Below are 17,078 nucleotides of genomic sequence, written 5' to 3'. Positions count from 1 at the left end.
TAATGAACGTGTACTTTTCTTACTTGGATCTCTTGAGGCAATTAGCTTCTAAGTTTCATCTTTCTGATGAGATGGTGTTGCAAGCCATCTGTTTTCCTTTTTTTCTTACCCACCACTGCCCACCCTGGGTCTGCCTTGGTCTGCTTCCATCCTTGGACTAGATGATTTCTCAGCATGCCCGATCTCAAGGGGGAATTATTCCTGCAGGAGTCATGGGGTGTGACCATGCAGTCTCATAGACAAAAAACATGTATAGGCTATTCCTAGTTCAGGGAGCTACTCTGATTGTATTTTAGTTCTTCTTCTTCTTTTTTTTTAAAATAAGATTTATTTATTTTTATTTGAGAGCGAGAGAGAGAGAGAGAGAGAAAGCCTGAGCAGGGGGGAGGGGCAAAGGGAGAGGGAGCATCTCCAACAGATTCCCTGCTGAGGGCAGAGCCCTACTTGGGGCTCGATGTCACAATCCTGAGATCATGACCTGAGCAGAAACCGAGAATCAGACACTCTTGGTCAACTTAGTCAACTGACTGAACTTGGGTCAACTTGGTCACTTGGTCAACTGACTGAAACACCCAGGCATCCTTACTTCTTTCTTTATAAAAAGTATCTTTTGTGGGGTGCCTGGGTGGCTCAAATGGTTAAGCGTCTGCCTTCAGCTTAGGTCATCATCTCCAGGTCCTGGGATTGAGTCCCACTTAGGGCTCCTGACTCAGCAGGGAGTCTGCTTCTCCCTCTCCTGCCTCTCCCCCTGCTCATGCTTTATCTGTCTCAAAAGAATAAATAAAATCTTTAAAAGAATAAAAATAAAAAATATCCTTTGTTTCTCCACGGGATGAGAGATGGACCCGCGGATCCAGCTGTGGGATGTCTGCCAAGAGCTTTGTGTAGGGAGAGAGGAGGTAGGGCTGCAGTGAGTATTAGGGCCATGGAATAAAAACTTCAATTATGTGTAGGCCCAGCTTCTGTGGGAGGAGTCTGGTACCTTCCATTTTCTTTTATGTTTTAGCTATTTCCTTTGCTCTGGGGATCCTTTGGAGCATTTGCATTAATTCTCTGCCTGTGTCCTCTCTTCCCAGTTATTTAGGCTACATGGAAATCTATTGTCCGTTTTTCAAAGACCATAAAATAGGAAGAACCAGGGTGGAGACCATATGTAAATTTATGTAGATGAACACAATAATGGCATCTTCTCTCCCTTCTATAACTATACTAGGTAAACAAGAGATGGAGGTGATTATTAATCATTGAATTAATAAAAGAGCATTATTGCTAGGTATGCAACACCATAGGGTTTTAGTAAGGACAGAAAAGATAAAGTATGTAAAGAAGTTCTTCTCAAACTTGAACATGCATAGTATCGTCTGGGAAGTTTGTTAAAATGCAGATTTCTAGGGGGCACCTGGATGGCTCAGATGGTTAAGCATCTGCCTTCAGCTCAGGTCGTGATATCCAGCCCTGGATTGAACCCCATATCCGGCTACCTGCACACTGGGGAGTCTGCTTCTCCCTCGTCTGCCTCTCTTCCTGCTTGTGCTCTATCTCTCAAATAGATAAATAAAATCTTTTAAAAAATTGCAGACTTCTGATACAATAAGTCTGGGTTGAGGCCCAGGATTCTGCATTTCTAATAAGCTCCCGGGTGATTCAGATGTGGGGTGGACCTCACTTTGAATAGCAAGGGTGTAAAACACTTAGCCTGCACACAGTAAGTATTTAGTCAATGTTACTGACCCCAAATAATTTGTGAGTCAAGAAGACCTTTTACCACCAAACATCTTCACTATATCTGAAAACTTCTCTGTTTTTATTGTGTAGCATCTTTTAAAAATGAATATCCTTGGGAGGACTTCTGCGTATGAATTAATCAGATTACTGCCTTCCCAGCCCTGCCAGTAATCAGTGCTAAAGGATCTAGAATTGTTTCTTTTTTTTTTTTCTTTTTGCCAGCTCTATTGAAATATCATTTATATATAATAAAATTCGGTTTAGGTTTTGCTGGCTTTTGACAAAAGGAGTTAATTGACAGTTGTGTAACCACTACCGTAGTCTTGATATAGAGCTTTTCCATCGCCCCCAGAGTTCCCTCATGTCCCTTATACAGACTAGAAAATTTAATGGAATGAAGAGGAAGGGGGTTTCAGAATCGCGGTGGAGGAAAACCAGCAGCTCCATTTACTTGAATTTTGCCTGGAGATCAGATCCCAGTCCTGCATCCCCCAGGCCGCCTCCTCTCCATCACCCCAGGAATGCTTTGACAGATTTTGAAATCCCCACGGACTTAAAAGTGTATTCATACCTCATCCATTTAAAGTGACCCAGAACCTTAAAGTGTGGCCAGAACCTTCCTAGTTTTAGTTTTCAAGTTCCCATGTTTAAAGGACTCGCCTTAGGTCCAAGATAAACTAGGATGGTTGGTCACCCCAGCTGTGATGTTGATGCCGTTGTGTGATGCCTTCTGTCATGGAGCACATAAGAGGCACTCAGAAAATGAGTCAGTGGGTGGACACACAGATAAACCCTTCACTGTGGGCAGCTGCAGATTCCTGGCCTGGAGAACAGAGACCTGGATTCCAGACTGAGGTTCCTGGGATCACACCGTGGGAAAGTGGCTTCTCATCCTAGCTCTGTTTCCTCCACAGAAAAGAGGGGGTCTGTGGTCCACATACACCTGGGTTAGTGTGCTGATGGCACTTCCGCTTGGCTTGCTCACTCTCTCCCTTGCCTTTTTCTCCTTTTGGGTATATCTAGTAGATCAATAAATCATGTACGGGGAGGCTGATAATGGAACTGCTGATGGGCCTGGCGTATGCAGAATGCTTCTGTGAGAGCAGTAGAGTTTGGACCTTGAACCAAGCAGCTGTGCCTGGAAGTTGGAGGATCAAGTCTCTCTCCAGCTAAGTGTGTGTAATGACCCATTTGCTCTTTGTGCATGCCTGGGAGAGAGGATGGTGGGCAGACGGAGCCTGTTGTTGAGGAATTTTCCTGGGTGGCTGAGAGGGTACCCAGGAAAATTGTGTAAGCCTCTTACCTATTGGAGGCAGCTGTTTACAGCTGGGCTAGTGCTGGGAAGCAGCGTCTCAGGGTCTCATTCAGGTTCCAGAAGGTTAAAAATCAGAAATACCAAAACTTGGGCTGAACCCTATGGGTGACTTAGGGTCAGGGAGCTGTATTCTATTCCTGGTTCTGCCACATATTGTCTGGGGGACCTCAGTATTTGCCTCTAATTTTCATTTTCAATGGAGTGAGTAGCTGTGCTGCCTAACTGACAGGGTGATGTGATTCCTGGAGATGACTGGTACAGGTGGGAGTCCATGAAACTGACATGTACACAAATGCCAGGTGGTATCACTACCTGGGTCTTTGGGTCTGTTTGTGGGGGGCTGACTCAGCGGGAAGGGAATTTGGGGAATTTGTCTGCTTAGTTCCCCAAGTAATGTCCTTAATACCCTCTGACTCCCAATAAGATAGGTAGGTTTGAGAGAAGTACTGTTTCTTTGCTAGGGAAGACACTCCAGCCTGCCTTCCTCTTTGACAAAATTCCTGACTTTTGGAGAAGTTTTCCTTGGCTATAAATTCCACTCCTGCTCTTATTTCTAAATTTGGGGTGGGGGGTGGGACAAGAGCTCTACCTGAGCCCTTCAGCTAAGCCCAGCCAGATACCCTTTCCTACCTACAGTATATGTATGCGTGTGAGGGGGGCTTTCTCATGTGACTAAGCATCTCCCTCTGGGGCTCCAGGCCTGGGAAGAGTTAATCGAGCCACACCCTCAGCAGGAACGGCCTCGGACTTTGTGCTGAGCAGCCGTCTCTGGCCTCTCCTGGCTTGACTGGCATAGGGAGCCTTGGCGAGAGGAGGCAGCACTGTAGAAGGTCAGAGGAGTGGACACTGGCAAGAGGAGGGCAACCTCTTTCCTGGCCTCTCCGACACCATGGACAGCTCCCGTTAACGAACGCACCTCTCTACCCTTGGGGCCTTGGGACTCCTATGCCCCCTTCCCGTCCAACTGGGATTTCATTCACCATTCTCCAAGAGACACTGAAGTTATACCCTAGTTCCAGTGTTCGGTGAGTCTTGCTTTGGCCTGTCACTGCTCTGCCCATCTAGGGGTGCCCTATCTGGGGACAGCTTCCTTCCCCCCCCCCATCACATTCCCACTCCCCTCCAATCCAAATCCAAAGAAGATGCTTTCCTCCAGCCCCACTTCTCCTGCTCACCCCTGCCTGCCAAGTTACTTAAAAACTTATTTTTTTAATGTGGGATAATAATAGTACCTATTTCATGGGGATATTGTTTGTAAGCATCAAATGAATTCGTGGTATGTAGGGTTTGGAGCCCTGCCTGGCTTGCGGTATCTGATTGTTAGAGATTGCTTTTGTCATGATTACTGCTCTCTTGCAGTTGTGTCCTTCCAGGAAGTGACAAGCGCTCTCATTTTTTGAAACTTGGGGAAAGCAGAGCCAAGGCTGAAGGCCGCCTGCATTCTCCTCCCGCCCCACCTTCCATCTCTACCTCCCTTCCCTCCCCCGCCCAGGTTCAGCATTGCTGGAGACAAGGAGGATGTGGCTTTTTTATTCCTGTTGGGGAGTAGCCCTGACCATTATACTAATGATTCTGTCCTGCACCAGGCCACCCCACCTACTTGGCCCCGCAGGAAAGACCCAGGAGGGCCGGGCTTCCTCCCGAGGTTGCCCCTGCCATGTGCTCACTGTGTGCAGAGCCCCACAATAACTCTGCTCCTCCTTGCCCACTCCTACCAGCTACTAAAAAGCTGGGAGTGTCCCTCTGGGGCAAAGTCCATGCCGGAAGGTTACAGCAATGGGTGTAAAAGCCGGAGATGGAAACAGGGATAGCCATGGAGGCACATGGAGGGATCATGACAGCTAATTGATGTGGGAGAAACCAACCTCACTTTTATTTAGGGTATTCTAATCTTTGCTGGAGGAACTCCTCTAAGTCATGTCCTCTAACTCACCAATCATCTCATCTGGCCCCCATTTAGAAGGTGAATCTCAGGGTGCTTGGGTGGCTCAGTGGGTTAAAGCTTCTGCCTTTAGCTCAGGTCATGATCCCAGGGTCCTGGGATCGAGCCCTGCATTGGGCTCTCTGCTCAGCAGGGAGCCTGCTTCCCCCGCTCTCTCTGTCCGCCTCTCTGCCTACTTGTGATCTCTATCTGTCAAATAAATAAATAAAATCTGAAAGGAAAAAAAAAAAAGAAGAAGGAGGTGAATCTCACCGTCGCCATGAGAGGGACCTGCGCAAGGATGTTTGCACTAAGTGTGGGTGGGCTGGGTGACTGAACTAGAGGTTGCAAGAGGTAGGAGGTGAGAAGGAGAACTGGGGGCAGAGGGTCAGGGCGGCTGGACCCTGGCCAGGGCCTCTGTGCTGGGGGTGGACAGGCAGGGAGTGAGCTTTCAGAGCCTACCATTCCTCCCCAGGCTGCTCTCCTGGAAGCACAGCCGTGCTCCCCTGGGATTGGTTGCTGCCTGCTGGGTGCCTTCCTTACCCCAGTCAAAGGCAGGTGGTCCTGTCCCACCCCTGCTGCACCCCCACCAGCCCTGGCCCAGGGAGCAGGGGATTCTCCCCACTTGGCGAGCGTTCTCACAGCTTCCCACAGTTAGCTTGGCCTAGTCCAGAGGCCTCCCTGGATTGAGGACGGTCTCTATGGCCAGGAGCTGGAGGGGAGGCTCTCTTAGCTCCTTCTGCCCTCTTCCCCTCACACAGTTACTGGCCCCTAAAGCTGAGCAGACTTCAGCCAACTGTTTCCCTTATTCCCAGGACCAGCAGCCCCTCTAGACATGACTCTACTGGAAGGCTCTGTGGGGGTGGAGGACCTGGTGCTCCTGGAACCCCTGGAACAGGAGCCTCTGCTCAGGAACCTCCAGCTGCGCTATGAAAAGAAGGAGATTTATGTGAGTGCGTGTGGGTGCCCCTGGCTGCGGGGGTGTGGCTAGAACTGTCCTGTGCTCCCACCACCCCTCCCAGCATCCCCTACCCCAGCCCTGCTCATCCTCTTTCCTTTTTTTTTTTGCCTCCAGACCTACATTGGTAATGTGTTGATCTCAGTGAATCCCTACCAACAGCTGCCCATCTATGGCCTGGAGTTCATTGCCAAATACCGGGACTATACCTTCTATGAGCTGAAGCCCCATATGTAAGTAAAGGGACCGAGGGAAGGCTGACAGGGCCCCCACTTCCTGAGAGCGAGACACCCTGATTTCCTCTATCCTTTCTCCTGAAGGAGGCTCTTCAGCTTCCCCACCCCCCACCCACCCCAGTCCCAGGAAGCCCCTTCCTAGACCTATCCCTTGCTCAGTCTAATCCAAGTGAGGAGGGCAGATGACTGTGGGGGCTGGAGATGGAGAGAAAGATCTCTCCATCTTTCTTGGGTCTTGGATTAGTCCCACCTTAGTCATCACCTGCTTCCTCCCCCCCCCCCCCCAAGCTATGCTTTGGCAAATGTGGCATACCAGTCACTGAGGGACCGAGACCGAGACCAGTGCATCCTCATCACCGGCGAGAGCGGATCCGGCAAGACGGGTGAGGGCCTTGGCTGGGGGCTGGGGGCGGGGGGAGGGGGCATGAAGTCACTGCTCCAGCTCCCCGCTCATCTCTTTCCCAGCCAGGCCAGGCCCTGCCCCACCCCAGGAATCCCTCCCCGGCTTTTCTGCTTGTGAGGGATGTGAGGTGCTGGACTTGAGGGGAGTTAAGGGGGGGTGGGGATCCATGTGAAGGTTTCCCTCACACAGAGGCTAGCAAGCTGGTGATGTCCTATGTGGCGGCTGTCTGTGGGAAAGGGGAGCAGGTGAACTCTGTGAAGGAGCAGCTGCTTCAGTCAAACCCGGTGCTGGAGGGTGAGGATTCCGGTCTCTGCCTTCTCTGCCCCCGCACCCCCTCCCCACGGGCCCCAGAGACACTTGGACCTACACCCTCTTACCCCGTTCTTGTTCACCCTGAAAAGTCCGGGATTGGCATGATGGCTGGAAGACCTTCCTCCTTCCCCTTCTCAAGAGCCCCTCTCCTCCCCTCAGTCACCTCCCCTCCCCTCTCCCCATCTCTGCAGCTTTTGGCAATGCCAAGACCATTCGCAACAACAACTCCTCTCGATTTGTGAGTGACCATCTCCCTGGCCTGGGAGGAGAGGGTGTGGGGGCTTGAGATGGAGGAATGAGGCACAGACCCCTGCCGGACAGGGTGGTGAGAAGAGGAGGAAGCCAAGTCTCTCTCTCTCTCTGGTCTCTGAAGGGAAAATACATGGATATCGAGTTCGACTTCAAGGGATCCCCCCTTGGTGGCGTCATCACAAACTGTACGTGTCTCCCCATTCTTTTTTTTCTTTTTTAAGATTTTATTTATTTTTTTTTTATTTGAGAGAGAGAGAGAGAGAGAGAATGCACAAGCTGGGGGCAGGGGCAGAGGGAGAGAGAGAAGCAGACTCCTTGCTGAGCAGGTGGGACTCGATCCCAGGACCCTGAGATTACGCCCTGAGTTGAAGGCAGCCTCTTAACTGACTGAACCCAGGCTCCCCGAACATGTATCCCCATTCTGCTCACCACCTCTCTTTCCTCCCCACCCCACGGTGTCCCTTTCTGCTGATTTGCTACCTTAGGAAGGAATAGTTGGCCACTGAGACTGCCCAAGTCCTCAGAACACCAGTGATGAGGGTCGACCTAGAGGGAAGCTGTGACATCTCCCAGCCCCTCAGGATGTTATTTTCTAATCTGCTGCCAGATCTGCTGGAGAAATCCCGAGTGGTGAAGCAGCTTGAAGGAGAAAGGAACTTCCACATCTTCTATCAGCTACTGGCCGGAGCAGATGCCCATCTGTTGAGTATGTGTTTGTCCCAGAGACAAGGCCGAAGAGCCCAACTTCCATTCCATCCCCTCTGGGCTCCTGCAGCCCTCAGGCTTCTTCTCCCTGCGTTCCTCGCTCTGAATCTCAGCCACTCGTTCGTTGCTGGGAGCAATCTCCTGACCTCTGTGTTCTCTTCTTTTTCTGGGATTGTATTGCTAGGAATAAACCTTCTGGCCTCTTATTCCTCTGTCCTGCTTGGGTTCCTGCTTCCCCAGGCTGGCTTCAAAAATGGAACACTTATTTCCATCTATCATCCTTTCCTATCTTCAGTGTAAAGGGCTTTATCGATAGCTCAGCAGAAAATCCGGCAAGATATTCTAAGTGTTCAAGAATGTTTGATGAGCTGTAGTAGAAGCTGTTCTGGGTCTACATCTGCCTCACCCAGGCCCTGTCCTTGATTTACTCTTCTTAGATGGTTTTATGGAGGTTTCACTTATTCATTCATCAAACATCTCTTGAATACCTACTGTGCTCGAACACGGTGCTGGCTTCTAGTGGTGCAGAGTTGAGTAAGATGACATGGACCCTGTTCTCAAGAACTTACAGTCTCCCAGGGATGACAGCTATTTGAACAGGAACACAGCAAAATATAGTGTGATCAGTGTCACAGGCCTGTGCTGGAGGCTGTCAGAGCACTAGTCATGTTGTACCCTGCCTTGTCCAGGGGAGCCCTGGTTGCTAGATCGACCCGTGGTGGCTCTGGGTGGGGAGCACCATGGAGTCTGGTGGGACTTCAGGCCTTGCCAGTGTTTGCCTCCCAATCCAGCCTCTAGCTGTGAGCATTGTGGGTGTCTGGCCCCCAAGGACCTCCCCTTTTGGTTTCTGGTTGTTCTCCACTCGACTTGTGACTCTCTCTTACCCCCTGGGGAGGTCTCCCTGGTTCAAGAGCCCCTATAGCTCACATACTTCCTTCCTGGCTCCATAGTCTTGGTTGTGTTCGGGTTGTCTGAATCATAGGCACTAGTGTCCTGTTCTGGTTGGTTCAACGATTGATTGAAGCCAAGGCTGGACAGGGCCTCCCTGGTGTCATCATCCCAGGGCCTTTTTGACTCATTCTTTGTCCAGACACCCCTCTTTAGCAGGTTCCTGTTTCAAAATTTGTATCTCAGGGGAAGCTGCCCTTACACTCTGGTTTGAGGGATATTCCCTGATTCTCAGATCGGGTAAATAATAGCTAATTGGTATCTTTCAAGCTCCATACCTAACCTACTCCTTCCCACCTCAGGTGAACAGCTTTGACCATTCCCTTGATTCATTTCTTCTTAAGAAAAAAGTTTGTATATGGCAGCCAGGCACACAGGATATGAAGATGAAAAACACAGTCCCAACGCACAAGTTGTTCATTTGTGGGAGAGACAGAAGAAAACAAAATCTAGCCCATATGTTGTGGGCTGGGATAGAGGCTCACCATGGGGGGAACACAAGAGAGACTTTTGGCTCAGCCCCACGTCAGAGAGAAGCGTCCAGAAGAGGGGTCAGGTTTGGGGAACAGAGCATCTGACACTTTGTTCGTGCTGAATGAACAAATAATGAATGGGCCAACTCGGGCCTAGGTGAGGTGTTGAGGCTTGGAGTGGGTGGGACATAGGTGCTCACCCTTCTTTCCTCACCTTTGTCCTCTCAGAGACACTGAGAACTGAGCAGGATGGAGAGTTTGCTTGTTTTCATTGTTTAGAACCCTGAGGGTGAGATGAGGAACGGAGTGAGTCTTTTCTTTCATAAAAGTTGGAAAGAAATAAAATCATAAAAGTTGGATTAAGAACACCCAAACCCTAAATACTGCTTAAAATTTTCATCTATTCTCATGGGAATTAGTGATCCCCAAACAAAGGAGGCAGGGGAAAAGTCTAAAACAAAAATGGCTCTTTTGAATTAATGAGTATACCAAGCTAGGTCAGGGGCTGTGAGAGTCAAGGCCAGAGCCTCCTGGGAGCCTGCATACTAACCCTCTTCCCTCACACTGGCCCTCCCAGAGGCCCTGAAGCTCGAGCGGGACACAAGTGGATACACCTATCTAAACCAGAAAGTGTCCAGAGTGGACGGCATGGACGACACCTCCAACTTCAAGGCCGTACAGGTGGGTGCCCGGGGCGGGCCCTTAGGTCAGCCCCTGAGCCCAGGCTTTGGCTTTGAGAAGGGATGCATTGAACTGCCACCACCGTTCAGCTTCTGATTTCTGCTCTCTCCTCAAGAGTGCAATGGCTGTGATTGGGTTCTCGGAGGAGGAGATTCATCAGGTGCTTGAGGTGACGGCCCTCGTGCTGAAGCTGGGGAATGTGGAGCTGGCAGATGAGTTTCAGGCCAATGGGATATCAGCAAGTGGCATTCGGGATGGGAGAGGTCTGCATCACCCTGCTGGTAACCCCAAGCAGCTCCCAAATCTTCTACTACGATTTCTGTTCTTCCATCAACTTCCATGTCACTTACTTCACTCTGATTCTGTCCCCCTCTGCCCATTCCCGAGCTCTTCCCTAGACACACTGTTGGAGATTCCCAGTGAGACACTTTGGAATGAGGTTATGAAGTTCGATAGTTCTAGATTCTGGGACCTCTCTGAATCTCAGTGGAGTTTTTACAAAGCATTTCGGGAGATTGTCCTACTGAAGTAAAGAATGCATTCAAAGTGTCCAGAGCTCCCTCTGTCCTCCTCCTCCTCCCCAGAAATTCCTCCTGGGCTGTGTTCTGGATGGGCTATAAGGATATCCCAAGCAAGACCCAGGGACCCCTGTCTCCCAGCAGTGTCACTTCTCAGCCCTCTTCCCCTGGGAGGAAAGCCCTCTTTTCAGGCCATGTTGTGTTTTCCTCCTCACTCTAGGAATTCAGGAGATTGGGGAAATGATGGGTTTGAAATCAGAGGAACTAGAGAAAGCTTTGTGCTCAAGGACCATGAAAACAGCCAAAGAAAAGGTGGTCACTGCACTGAATGTCATTCAGGTAAGAGCCCTATGGGGTGAGTCTGACCTGGGGACTCTTCTGTGGCTACTCCCCTAACCAGCTGGCCCTGCCCACAGGCTCAGTATGCTCGCGATGCTCTGGCCAAGAATATCTACAGCCGCCTCTTCAACTGGATCGTGAATCGAATCAATGAGAGCATCAAGGTGAGAGGTGGCTCTCTGCTCCCAACACTCTCCTGTCTGCCTCACCTTTCTTGCCCTGGTCACCATCCCCATACTTTAGGTTCTGAGATGAGCAGAGGAAGAAGGACAAAGCGTAGGGTCCAGTTCCTTCCAGTAGTGTGTTGTTGTGGAAACATCTCTAGTTTTTGGGTTTGACTCTCTGGATCCCCTATTTACTGCCTGCGTGACCTTTTTGTTTCAGAGATTCTGAGCCTCAGTTTCCTGATCTGGAAAATTGGACACTAATGGCTACCTGCTTCACAGGGCTTAGTGAGGACTGGATAAAATTACGTACATGGTTACCATATAACCCAGAAATTCCACTCCCAGATATAGATCCAAGAGATTTGAAAACAGATGTCCACATAAAAACTTGTACCCAAAAGTTCAGAGAGGCATTATTCATACTATCCCAAAAGCGGAAACGACTCCAATGTCCCCCAGTTGATGAGTGGATAAACAAAATGTGGTATATTCATCCAGTGGGAGATTAAGAAGGAACGAAGTACTGATTCATGCTCAGCATGGACAAATCTTGAAAACATTCAAGTGGAAGAAGCCAGACACAAAAGGTCACATTTTGTATGATTCCATTTATACGAAATGTCCAGAATAGGCAAATCCATGGAGATGGGAAGCAGATTAATGTTTAGCAGGGGCTTGGGGTAGACGGAGGAGAAGGGGGGAGTGTCTGCTAATGGGTGTGGGGACAAGATTCCTCTTGGGGCTGATGAAAATGTTCTGGAATGAGATAGTGGGGATGGTCATATACCTTTTGAATATACAAAAAAAAAAAAAAGCACTGAGTCATACACCTTTAAAGGGTAAATTTTATGGAATGTGAATTAGATCAAAATGGAGCTAGTATTCAAAGCTTTTTGTACATGAAATGCCATCAATTCAGAAGCTATTACTGAAAGGCAGCTGAGAAAAATAGGATTTAAATCTAGGTTTGGGTAAATGCTTAGCTCTTTTGAAATTTGATTTGTTCATCTGTAAAATGGGAATAATCACACCTTCTAGGGTTATTGTGAGGTTTCTTGAAGTAAGAACGTAGACTTTTTTGTAAAATGCCCTACAAATCTAAGAGATGGCTATTGTCCAGAGAGGATTTTACCGTCTTCCTGCCTCATTCCCTGGGAGCACCAGCCTAGAATCTGTTCATATCTCCCTTCCTCCCTCCCTTCCTCCCTCTACTTGTCCTCTACCATGCAGAGGAGGAAGGAGGATAAAATCACAGCAGTCCTCTCCCAGCATGATCAAGCTCACCTGAGTTCTGTTCACCTTCTGCTCCGGTTGCCTCTGCCCCAGAAGGGCCTGGCCTGGTTTGCAGAGGAGGCCCGTCCTCAGACTTCTCTTTTCCTCCTCTTCAGGTGGGCACTGGGGAGAAGAAGAAGGTAATGGGGGTCCTGGATATCTATGGCTTTGAAATTTTAGAGGTGAGCAAGTTTTGCCCAACTACAGCACTCTGCTTTCCCAGGGTTGGGGCACGTAGACTCGGGGCTGGGGAGGGGGTGGTGAGAGAGGGGAGGCGTAGGGCAGAGAGGCAGAAAGGGACTTGGGCTGAGTGGCTCCCTTTCTGCCCGGGGCCCCTCCCTCAGGATAATAGCTTCGAGCAGTTTGTGATCAACTACTGCAACGAGAAGCTGCAGCAGGTGTTCATCGAGATGACGCTGAAAGAGGAGCAAGAGGAGTATGAGAGGGAGGTACGCCGAGCCTTCCCCTGCTTACCCTCTCGGAAATTGCTTCTGGGCATGTGCTCGATCTGTCCTTTTCCCCCATCACAATTTCCTCTCACTTGTCCCCAGATGGGAACACAAAGGACAACAAGTATCCCTTGCACAGGTGCAGTCCAGCATTACCGAGAAGCCCTGGTTTTTGCTCTCCATCCCCCAGGCCCCCTGCACCCCACCCCAGGCCATGCAGGGAAGGGGCAGAGGGATGGAGGGGTGTGTGTGGGGAGATCTCATGTGGGTGCGGTGACAACTGTGCGTGGCCTGCAGCGCACTGTGAACCAGATTTAGAAGGGCCATTTCTCCTGCCCTCATCACCCTACCACATCCCTTTTGGTGCTTTTCTTTAACATCTCAGAATTCTTTGTCTCCTGGGGCCCTGGCTGATGTCACTCTCCCCTCTTGTGGCACTCTGATCCCAGACTTCCTCCCCAGAAGTGCCCCATGGCTCAACATTTCCACACTCCTTCCCCTGTTTGCCCAGAACCCTTGTTTTCTGTGGCTAGGTGTGAGAAAAGCTATCTGATTGAGCTAACCCACCCCAGAGTGTGAATGGCTGAGAGTCTCACTCGTCAAAACCCTCCCAGGGATGCTGCCCGGGAGCCGTCAGGGATCCGCTGTGGCAGAATTTCAGGCAATGTGGCCACAATGTGTGGGAAAGGTTTTATTTTTTTTTCTTAGTTGTTTTGTATATTTTTATTTTAAAAATTTAATGATCAAATGGAGAACACATTCCCATGCTTCGAAATTCAAAAACTTCTTTAAAAAGCTCATAAAGAAGAGCTCAGCTCCCTCCCAGCTTATCCCCAGCCTCCTAGAACTCCTACCATCTAGAGCCAACGCAAGGGGCCCTCTTTTCACAGGTGTTTTATATGTAATCAAGCAAATCCATAAGTACATTTGCCCACAGAATTTATTCAAATGGCAGTGAATACAATCTGCTGCACATCGTGCTCTCAGTTGACAAGAGATCTTTCTGTATCAGTAAACAAAGAAGCATCTTTATTGCTACTAGGATTGTAAGGATCTCATACTTCATTTAACTAGTTGAGGAAGGCATATTGGGGATGAAGTATGAGGGCAACTCTACTTAATTCTACTACGCGTTCCCTAAAGATCTGTGATTCCCTAAGGATTCCTAAAAAGAGAGAGAGGCTTGTGTTCCTCTGCCACATGCCCATACCCGGGAATGGCCTGAGCCTGGGAGGTGTGGCCCTGGAATCAGGAGCCACACCTAATGGGTGGGGAGCAATTATCAAGTGGGGAGCAATTATCTTTGGGTCTTCTGTACCATTCCTGCCTTTGTTAAAAAAAGATTTATTTACTGGTGCGCCTAGGTGGCTCAGTCGATTGGGTGTCTGCCTTTGGCGCAGGTCATGATCGAGCCCCGTGTTGGGCTCCCTGCTCAATAGGGAGTCTGCTTCTCCTTCTCCCTCTGCCCTATTCCTGCTCTCACTTTCTCTCTCTCTCAAATAAACAAATCTTTTTTTAAAAAGATTTTATTTATTTATTTATTTGAGAGAAAGAGTGCGCACGTGTGTGGGGGGCTGTGGGGAGGAGGGCAGAGGGAGAGAGAATCTCGAGCAGACTTCACACTGAGCACAGAACAAGTGACCCTGAAATCAAGACCTGAGCTGAAATCAAGAGTCAGAAGCTTAACTGACGGAGCCACCAAGGCACCCCCATTCTTGCTTTAAAAAACAAAAACTACCCAATCCCAAAGTATCAGGTAGATTAGTGGTTCTCAAACTAGGAGCATCAGGTGTTAGAAAGGCAGATTCCTGGGCTCTGTCCCAGACATGCTAAGTCGGAAAACCTGGGGGTGGGGTCCAGCAGTCTGTTTTCCCAAGCCCTCCAGATGACTGCGATCCAAGTTCGGGAAGCACTGATGTAAGTCTTTGAAGATGTATTAAGTTAGGTCTGCTATTTGATGAAGTTGGCTTGTGCACTTTGGCTTATAGGTTTTTGTGAGAGCAGCGTAGCCATTCCCTCTTCCACATACTCGGGGACCCTTCCCTACTGCCATAGTGGGGTAACCCCTAGCCCAGCCTTCACTCAACATATGACACCTCCCTCTCCAGCCCACAGTGCCTATAGGGTACTCTGAAGCATTTCCCTGTCTCTCACAGCTGCTTTGGGTCTTCCCACGTGTCCAGCTACCCACCCCACAAATTCTCCATCAAAACCTTGGAGGGGTGGGGACCTAAACAGAAATCACACCAGGCACCCCCTTAACTATGGGGCTTTCTGAGTCCTTTGTGGGGTGGGTTGAAGGGAGCCTGAGTCCCATGAGTTCTTCGGAGACTTGTCTTGGACCTGCTCCTATGACCTGTCGCATTACTTCTTGCCAGGGCATACCGTGGACAAAGGTGGACTACTTTGATAATGGCATTATCTGCAACCTCATTGAGCATGTGAGTTATTCTTCTCTCATCTCTGAGACCTCCTTCCTCTTCCAGACTGCCTGAATATCCTTGCCCTGTCTCTCCCACCTGCCTTTCCCTGCCCCACTTGGTAAAGATGGTAAACAAGACAAAGGATGAGGGGCAGAGGGACAGCAGTGAGGATGTGGACATATTGGAGGCCCTGGCCTAGGTTGGGCTGATCTTGTTTCCCTGACCAGAATCAGCGAGGCATCCTGGCCATGCTGGACGAGGAGTGCCTACGGCCTGGGGTGGTCAGTGACACCACTTTCCTAGCGAAGCTGAACCAGCTCTTCTCCAAGCACAATCACTATGAGAGCAAAGTCACCCAGAATGCCCAGCGCCAGTATGACCACACCATGGGCCTCAGCAGTTTCCGTATCTGCCACTATGCGGGCAAGGTGACGTGGCAGGGCTGGAGGGTAGAGACCAGGGCTGGGCGTAGGTGAAAGGCAATGGGGGAGAAACTACGGGGAGATGAGATCTGGGAATACGTCATGCTGAGACTGGGAGCACCAGTTGCTGGGACAAGGTCATGGGCCCTCCAGACCAACAGCTGTTTCTCTACAGGTGACTTACAACGTGAACAGCTTCATTGATAAGAACAATGACCTACTCTTCCGGGACTTGTCCGAGGCCATGTGGAAGGCCCGGCACCCCCTCCTTCGGTCCTTGTTCCCTGAGGGAGATCCTAAGCAGACATCTCTCAAACGCCCCCCAACTGCTGGGGCCCAGTTCAAGAATTCTGTGGCCATACTCATGAAGAACCTGTATTCCAAAAACCCCAACTACATCAGGTGACATGCTGGGCACATAGGGAAATGCACTGTATGTGATGACACATGCAGTGTCCATGCACAATGTCCTTTTGGGGGGTATCTCCGGAATAGGGCTGTCAGAGGCCCCTCCCTCATAAAAAACAAAGTCAGATGAGTTGCTGAGAGTCCTGGAGCAGGGAGAGCATCAGACTTTGGTAGGAACTGTGCTTCAGTGAGTGAAGCTGGGAAGGCCAGTGTGTTCACTTCCTCTGAAATGTTTCTATTCGGGGGAATGTGTGCAGAACAAGGTTCTGGAGACCAGAATGGGTCACACTTGCAAAGGTGAAGCTCCTGAAGCCTGTGCCTTGCACCCCTCCACCCCAAGGTGTATAAAGCCCAATGAGCATCAGCAGCAAGGTCAGTTCTCATCGGAGCTGGTGGCCGTCCAGACTCGGTACCTGGGACTGCTAGAGAACGTGCGGGTGCGACGGGCAGGTTACGCCTACCGCCAGAGGTACGGGCCCTTCCTGGAAAGATACCGATTGCTGAGCCGGAGCACCTGGCCTCGCTGGAATGGGGAAGACCGGTAAGACCCCTGGGGGAGACAGGGGAGCAGGGAAGGGCAGCCAAGGACCATCTGGGCCAGGGAGGGAGCAGACAGTGGAAATCACCAAAGGTCCATGAATGGATACTTGGGGAAATGAATTCTCACTTTTCAGGGGCTCTGAAATCTGTGCAAGCCCGGAGCTCCTCTCGCTGGGTAGAGTGAGTTGGGGAAAGGTAAAAGAAGACCCTCCCTGGGATGCACCTGGGCAGCTTTCCCCATCTGTTCCTGTAGGGAGGGGGTTGAGAAGGTCGTGGAGGAGCTGAGCTTGTCCTCAGAGGAGCTGGCCTTTGGGAAGACGAAGATCTTCATTAGAAGCCCCAAGACTGTGAGTAGGAGGAGGCAGTTGTGTTTGGCAGGGGGTGGGAGGCAGCCGGGTTGGAGAGCCCCCCAGTGAGAGGCCGGGCTTTAGGGAAGCATCCCTAACTAGGGACGGATGGTGGGTGAGGTAGTCTGCTCTCAGCCGGGACTTCATGCCTGGGACCTGAATCCTTGGGCTACGCCCCTGTCCTGAGCCCTGGCAGATAGGGGCTTGCATAGCCCATTCCGAGTGCCTCTGGCTGGGGTGGGACTCCTGGGGGTCCTGGGGATG

The 17,078-nt window shown here is 50.2% G+C and overlaps 1 protein-coding gene across 1 annotated transcript in view; it reads left to right on the top strand.

Annotated features, from left to right (window-relative positions):
* Positions 1 to 3,992: 3,992 nt before the first annotated feature.
* Positions 3,993 to 17,078, top strand: part of MYO1A (myosin IA) — a 19,854-nt gene continuing 6,768 nt past the window's right edge. The window contains exons 1-19 of the mRNA XM_082741848.1: positions 3,993 to 4,065; positions 5,777 to 5,910; positions 6,037 to 6,152; positions 6,444 to 6,538; positions 6,748 to 6,852; positions 7,062 to 7,108; positions 7,244 to 7,307; positions 7,730 to 7,828; positions 9,826 to 9,929; positions 10,045 to 10,192; positions 10,668 to 10,786; positions 10,864 to 10,950; positions 12,342 to 12,407; positions 12,570 to 12,674; positions 15,053 to 15,115; positions 15,325 to 15,525; positions 15,695 to 15,921; positions 16,268 to 16,468; positions 16,721 to 16,814. Of these exons, the coding sequence (XP_082597974.1) occupies positions 5,797 to 5,910; positions 6,037 to 6,152; positions 6,444 to 6,538; positions 6,748 to 6,852; positions 7,062 to 7,108; positions 7,244 to 7,307; positions 7,730 to 7,828; positions 9,826 to 9,929; positions 10,045 to 10,192; positions 10,668 to 10,786; positions 10,864 to 10,950; positions 12,342 to 12,407; positions 12,570 to 12,674; positions 15,053 to 15,115; positions 15,325 to 15,525; positions 15,695 to 15,921; positions 16,268 to 16,468; positions 16,721 to 16,814 (2,055 nt within the window). The 5' untranslated portion in view covers positions 3,993 to 4,065; positions 5,777 to 5,796. The remainder of the gene's footprint in view (positions 4,066 to 5,776; positions 5,911 to 6,036; positions 6,153 to 6,443; positions 6,539 to 6,747; positions 6,853 to 7,061; positions 7,109 to 7,243; positions 7,308 to 7,729; positions 7,829 to 9,825; positions 9,930 to 10,044; positions 10,193 to 10,667; positions 10,787 to 10,863; positions 10,951 to 12,341; positions 12,408 to 12,569; positions 12,675 to 15,052; positions 15,116 to 15,324; positions 15,526 to 15,694; positions 15,922 to 16,267; positions 16,469 to 16,720; positions 16,815 to 17,078) is intronic.

This window comes from Mustela nivalis, assembly GCF_964662115.1.
Source record: "Mustela nivalis genome assembly, chromosome: 7".
Lineage (NCBI taxonomy): Eukaryota > Metazoa > Chordata > Mammalia > Carnivora > Mustelidae > Mustela > Mustela nivalis.
This window is presented reverse-complemented; position numbering and strand designations above follow the sequence as displayed.